At 33.4% G+C, this 7,454-nt stretch overlaps 1 protein-coding gene across 2 annotated transcripts in view; it reads left to right on the plus strand.

Moving 5' to 3' along the window:
* The window catches only part of METTL22 (methyltransferase 22, Kin17 lysine), a 32,043-nt gene extending 24,931 nt beyond the window's left edge, over positions 1-7,112 (plus strand). The window contains exon 10 of one of the 2 annotated variants that reach the window (XM_074196345.1): positions 544-7,112. In XM_074196345.1, coding sequence (XP_074052446.1) covers positions 544-562 — 19 coding nt within the window. In that variant the 3' untranslated portion in view covers positions 563-7,112. The remainder of the gene's footprint in view (positions 1-543) is intronic. The other variant, XM_074196344.1, reaches the window with a different exon arrangement.
* Positions 7,113-7,454: the final 342 nt, after the last annotated feature.

Here is a 7,454-nt window from a genome sequence, read left to right on the forward strand (position 1 = left end):
TTGATCTTATTTGAGTGTTTCTACTTTTCAGTGTTTCTCTAAATTAAAAAAGTTTGATATTTGGATACACTAAGTATATCCCTAGCAAATGAGATTTTTTTAACAGAGAAAATGGTGTACTGTTTTACATTCTTCACCTGAAGGCTGTAAGGGTAATGACATAACAACAATAACAATGGCATAACAACAAGTAACAACAACACAACCTCAGATTTATCAGCCACAGTATATTGTGCTTAAGACCCCTTAAAACGGAGAAATTGTGATGGCACCCATTTTGGCATTTTTAATTGTCTGAATCTCAAATATCTTTTTATATTGCAATAGTATTATAAATTCAACTTTTCTTACTACAATTAGATGAGAGTATCTCAGAATAACAAAGAAATTCCCCAATTCCTCAAGCAATATTTATGGTACTAGTAAATATGATGGTTTACATAAGGTTTAAAAATCTCTTTTGCTAATGACTTCCCTTTATTAAACTGACATTTTCATTATAGTGACCAGGATTCAATTTTAAAATATGCTTTTCCCTTGCAGGAACTCTGGAAGATTGTAGCTACACCAATAAGTTGAAATCTCATGTGAACAAGACTGAAAATATTCACTTAAGTCGGTTTACTACAGTTTAGAAACTGTATTTGGAATAAAATCAAAAGTTACCAAACTACTTTGCTTTACTTTTTATAATTTAAAATAATTAATGTACTTGATGCAGTCTAATCATTTAATTTTTATGTTGTTTTTCTGCTGTTTAACAATGTTCCATTCAGTCTTGAGAACAATATCTGTTGTGTAAGTTGAAAAAGAATTACTTAATTGTTACCATCTTACTAGTCCCTTGTGAAGTTTCCTGATGATAGTAAATCCTATCTTTATCCAGTTGAGAAAATTCACTTACCTCTTTTTAGCTCAGGTAATATTACTGTTTATTCAGTGATGGCTAGATTAAATATAGGTTTATACCAGTATTTTTTCAGTGTTGCAGTTTTTTGCCATGTTCACAGCTTGTGTGTTTGCCATAATCAACAATAATCATTTGCTCCTGTAATTTTATATTCTCTCTGTCATAAATCCTTACTACATCCAGGATTTGGGGCATATAAGTCTTGACTTCATGACACTGAATCCCTGCTTCTGGCAAAAGAAGCAAAAGCCATTGTCAGAATTTCTCTTTCTTTTTTTTAAAAAAAACCTTAGGATGATTTGTGAACAAAATCAGGTAAATATTCTTCATCCTTTGAAGCAGACACCAAAGCTGCTCATTCCTTTGTACTCTATCTGATCTTTACTCTCTCAATCTCTAAATTTCATGGTTTGTTTCCTATTACTTCAGCCTAATTCTTTTTTCATCTCTGTATGTGTAATGTGATATATAGATATATTTACTTATGTGTATGGACTTAAGTGTTATTAGTATATGGGGCTATATTTTCTGATGACTGGGTAATTTTTTTTCTCTTTTTTGAAATAGGACTAAATTTTGAATATGAAGGTATCTCTGAGTCAAGAAAGAATTGCTAATTGATTGGTATTCAGTTTGGTAGATTATCACAGAAGTTAGATAACTGGATTCCCATATTTTTTATTGCAGTAACTCTTGTTATAGATCTCTAGATGGTCTTTATCCCTGAACCTGTCATCATTTCTCACTAAATGACAAGAGAATAGCAGATGATGGCCATGCTACCTTCTCTTCCACATTCAACATATTCTTTACACAGCTTTACTCACAAACTAAACATATATACCTAGCAAATCTCTAAATTTATTTTGTATGTATTGTATATGTATCTGTCTATGTGTGTCTCTGTGAAATAATACACCTTTTTTTTGCTCACCTATCTATATCCTTATCAAATTTTTTTCCTAAAATTTTCACATTCATTTTTCTGCTACAAATCCATAATAGGTATTCTAGCCTAAATTTTAAATTTCTGCCAAGTGAGCAGAACATGATAGGTCACAGGCAGTTCATACATCACAAGTGTTCCTTTAAGAGATCACTTACTGAAATACTTATCTTTAAGGAAGGTGGCAGATCACAACACAGTAGCTGTGGATGATACTGAGAATTAATGTTCAAAATGGCAATCTGAGTTTCAACTAGATATGCCACCTTGTTGTATTTCAGTGCTAACACTGACATTTTCACAGCCTTGCTAGGTACATGCCTATAAATGTAATTTACATAGAGCAATAGAATTGTCAAGGCATTCACCTGATGCATTAGTGTAGACTCAGGTTTTATGCGTAAACAACTCAGATTGAATGTTTCTTTTAAATGGGGCCAGGAATTAATCTTGATACTACTGTAATTCAAAACATCATCAGATTCCCATTCCTTGGAATCAAAATGTGATGTTATCACTCTGTTTTACAACTTAATTTTGGATTCCTCCATTTAATGGAGCTTAAGCTGCTTTGCACCAATATTTTAAAATATCCAGACCCTCTGAATGTTGTGATAGTTAATTAATTGTACCAGAGGCTCATTTTATAGTATATTCTAACATTTCAGAATGTTATATGTGAAAGGATGTTGTTTTATAAATCTTCTATAGAATGTTTTGAAGAAGGTTTATACTGGAATAGTGAAGCTTTGATCTAAAGATATTAGTTTTTAGAATCTGTGAGTTTGAAATGTCTTATCAAGAATCAAGGTAGAAAATGCAGCTCTGGGAAGGTAAGGTCATGTATAATTTACTGAGAATTCACTATGTGGCATTAATCCATAGAAGTTCTTTCTTGAAAACAGCTTTCAAAACAAGGAATAAATTTGACCAGATTGTTAATGATACATGAAATGTTGCACTTGCTTTTTTTCCTCAGTGCAAACTGGTAAAATAGCCTTAATTACATTAAAATTTCAGTTTTGCATAAAGATTACCAAGTCTAATGCTTCCCTTGTAAATCAAGAACACAAGTTGAAGTTTGGGCCTTACTGAATTAACTTTCAGATAACAGTGTGTTTTTATTTGAGCCTGCAGATTTACAAGGCTTAATATCTTACTTCAGTTTTGGTTTTGTCATATAGCAAAACTTTGATTGATCAGATTTCAGCTACCTGATTATTCTTTTTTCACTGATACCCTTTACCAAACCCCTAGAGTATGTTTTTAGCATAGAGATTCAAATTACAAGGAGGATAAACTTTGTATCAGGGATTTTTCCAAAAAAAAAACTTTCAAATTTCCCTGTGCCTTATCTTGGCATGAAGATGGTCTTGTGTATGTGTAGCCTTTGAGCTCAAATTCTGACAGGTAGTCCTACCAAACTGGAAGGGACCTAAGTATGAAACCAGCAGCATGCTACCATCAAAGAATGAACCTCAACACATAGTCACGACCTAAGATGAGGACAAGTTGTGCTATATATTGATAAAGGAAGTTATTGAGAGAAATCACAGTTCTCTTGAAGCATTGTTGCTTTCATATATATAATATTCTCATTTTTCCTTATAGAACCCTGTGAAGAAGATTGTCAAGTATGAATTCAATTAAAACAATCCTCTCTTTCTCCATCCTTCTACCCTTTTTCCTTCTCCATTCCTTAAACTTTATAATTCATTCCAGTTCAACAAATATATTAAATTACAAAGTGTTCCTTAAAGAAATAAAAAACTACTTAAGCAACTTGAAGGATATATCATACTTATGTCTAGACCTTGATAATAATAATAAAAATGATATTACCTAAATTAATTTGTAGATTTAATGCTATATCAAACAATCAATAGAATATTTCACAGAGCTTGACTAATAATAATTATATGGAAGGACAAAAGATCTAGAATCACAAGAGAAACAATGAAAAAGAACTAGGATTGCAGGGTAGATAGCACTTCCATACTTGAAATTATACTATAAAGCAGAAATAAAAAAAACTATGGCGGTACATTTTTTAAAGCATGACCTAGGTGGCAATCTGTTTTGCTTGACTCTGCAGAAGTTTTTGTTTTTCCCTTTCAATGTGGGGTAGGGAGGTGCTTGTTAGTTGAAAAATATATTTAAAAAAAAACTATGCTGAACTGATTTTTGACATCATTTAAACAGACCAGATATGGAAGAATCAGAAACATTGAACTAAAGTCAGCAAACATTAAGTTCCTACTACACGTCAGACTGAGGTTTTTGTATTTTATCCTGAGAGTTAAGAGAGCAACTGAAAATTTTTGAATGAAGGACTAACATGATCAGATTTGTATTGTAAGACTACTAGTTGAGTAGATATATGAAGGATAGATTGGAAGAGAAATGACTAGAAGGAGGGAGGACAATTTGAAAGCTATTGCAATAGTCCAGGTAAGAGTTAATGCAGGCCCAAGATAATTTGGTAGAGTTTATACAAGCAGAGACAAGAAGATGAATATAAGAAATATTTTGGAAGTAAAGTTAGTAAGATTTGGTGACAGATTGGATATAATTGATAGAGAGGAAAGAATTAAGTATGACTTCAAGGTTGTAAACTTGTAAATGGAAGAGTAGTGATCCCTTTATAGAAATGAGAAATTTAAAGATGGAATGGCCCATAATAATTATAATTAATAAAGGTTTTCTGTATCATGACACAACCTTATAAAAAAAATTGAATTTACATTTTCTACCCCCATCTCCCCAAAACTACCACAAAACATTTAAAGACTTTAAGTTTAGTTTGGGTATACAAATAATTTTGAAAACTATCAGATTTCTGTCTCTTTAGACTGGCATGGGGAAGAAATTTTCTAAAGATTTTTGTTGTTATTAATAAAAATTTGCATCTATTAATTTTGATCACAAAACAGATTTGGGACAAATCTAGAAGATGGAGAACTGGCACTTCATTCACGGCTTCTAGTATTAGAAAATTCTACTTAGTTCTGATTGAAATCTAATTGTAGCATAAAATAGGATTCTAGAACTATATGTAAGTCTTTGTATATGTACACACATAGGATCACACACTTGTGTATGTAGGTATGTACATGGTGTATAGGTCCATAAATTAGGAATTATGGGAAGTTAAACTAGAGAGAATATTTTAAAGCCTTATAATAGTTAATAGTTACATATAGTACTTTATAATAGTTACATATAGTACTTTACCCTGTGAGGCAGGGATTATCATTTTCTCCATTTTATAGGTTTAAAAGAAAAAGCTGACCACTGGACCACCTAACTGCCTTCTATTTCAATTTGTTTTGACTTTGCCTGAAAATAGATGAAAACACCCCAGCAAATTTGGCCTTCACCCGTAATACATTAAACAAGTTTATAGAGTACCAGCCTGTAATTAATAGAACCACTCTGCTGCTGACTCTCAGCACCACCACTGTTAGAAGTAAAATGTTACATGGAGGCAGAGCAGTGCTGTGAGAAGAGAACTGGACTTGGGGTCAGAGAATCTGGGTTCAAATTTCAACTTGACATACTAATTGAGTGATTCTCAGATTTTTACAGTGAGTGGGTTGAATTTGATGACCTTTGTAGTCCCCTCCAGTTCTAAATCTTAGGATTCTTATATTAAATTATAACCCTTTTATCCTGTAACAAATACCTCCTAGAGAATCACCCAGGAGAAAATTCAATTCCCTTAAACCATAGACTTTTTATCCAATTGTTTCCCCTACCATCATGAGTTATATTCCTGTCCAAGTAAGAGTAGACTAAAGAAGGACTGAATAATCATCTCCCAGAGGGAAATCTGGCTTCAAAGGTGAATGACTCCTAAGTAGTTGGGAATTAGCAGGAGTTTGCTTGAGTCTACTCTCACCATTATTTAATTTTTAATGTGATCATTTACATCTTAGAAATCAGCAAAGGCTACTCATCTAGGCTAGATTTATTGTTTTGTTGATTGTATAGATTTAAGAAACTGTTGGAGAAAATGTTACAATAGATTCAACTTAAAATTGTATCCTGCAAACAATTGTCTAGAACTGATTGATACATATTTACCATCACATCCTTGGGAATTATACAGGAACAATGAAATAAAATCTCTCTGAACAAGATTTTTAAGGAATGGTTGTCAACACTTTTGTAAACACTCTATCCCTTCCCCACCTCCAACCTCTCTTTGAAATTCCATTTTTCAGAGGCGGCTAGGTGGCTAGGTGGCGCAGTGGATAGAGCACAGTCCTGGAGTCAAGAGTACTTGAGTTCAAATCTGGCCTCAGACACTTAATAATTACCTACCTGTGTGGCCTTGGGCAAGCCACGTAATCCCATTTGCCTTGCAAAAGCCTAAAAAAAAAATGAAATTCTTTTTTTCCCTAACATAATAGCATTGCTTATAAAGAACAAATTTTATTTTTTTAACTCAACCAATAAACATTTACTAAGTCCTTAGTATACACTAGTTCTTTTCTCTTCTCTCTCCCCTCCCTTCCTCTTTCTGCTACATTTTTCTATTAAGGGCCATACCTTAAACCTAGATCACTGTTTCTCATTGATTGGCCAGCAGTAGGTTCCAGGTCAAGCTTATTTGGTCATTTTTGGGGCCCTGATGTTTCAGAGTAAATGTAAATAAATGTGTTTCTATTTTGGTCAGAAACCCAGAGAGTCTTCCCTCCCAGATTGATTTTTTTTTGACTAGGTAAAACAGGCTATTTTTTGCCTCGTTTCTTAACCTAATTTTAATCACCAAATGGGCATTACCTCAAACGGAAACCTGAGAAAAACAGCTTAAAAAAGACCAAGGTCTTCCACTGCATCCAGGGCCATCTCTAGTCATCCTGATCTATATCTTGCCACTGGACCCAGATGTCTCCTGAGGAAAAAAAAGTGAAAGTGATGACTTTGCATATATCTCTCCCTTAAATTCAATTCATTTGCAAGTCTTGGCATCACCTTCCTGACATCTTGGTCCCCTTCAAGAATGAAGGACAAACAACAACAGTCTAATTAGATAAGAAACTTTCTTTGTGAAATTGATTCTCAAGTGCCTAAAATTAGTTCCTTTAGCCCGATTTTGGTCAAGGAACTAAGGCTGAGAGGTAAACAAAATTAGAAAGCCTAAATCTTGTTAGCAACTTAGATTATCTAGTCCAACTAGCTCTATTTCAAAACTGAAGAAACTGAGGTCAGAGATACCAGACATCTTGAAAAGAAGCAATTTGGAAACATCCATTAGGAAGTGAATAATTTATTTTTGGGTAGCACTTAATAACCTGCAAATGTATGGTTGTTTGGTGTGCTTGGATGTTTTCAGGATGGAAAGAAAATCCAGACATATCATTGCCTCCAAAGATATAATTGGAATGAACTCCCAAGGGTAGGAAGACAAAACTGAGATTAATTAACTAAATAGGGGATCAAAAGCAAAGGGATTACTCCTGAAAGACAGTATTAAAAAAAAACAAGATGTAGGATCCAAGAAGCATCTTTCAAGGTTCTAAGGCTAGGGTCCTCATGCCTGGTGTTCTTGCCCAGCCTTCAAAGAATCTGGCTCTAGAGACCTCTATCAAT

The sequence above is a fragment of the Macrotis lagotis genome, chromosome 8 (genome assembly GCF_037893015.1).
Source record: "Macrotis lagotis isolate mMagLag1 chromosome 8, bilby.v1.9.chrom.fasta, whole genome shotgun sequence".
NCBI classification, from domain to species: domain Eukaryota; kingdom Metazoa; phylum Chordata; class Mammalia; order Peramelemorphia; family Peramelidae; genus Macrotis; species Macrotis lagotis.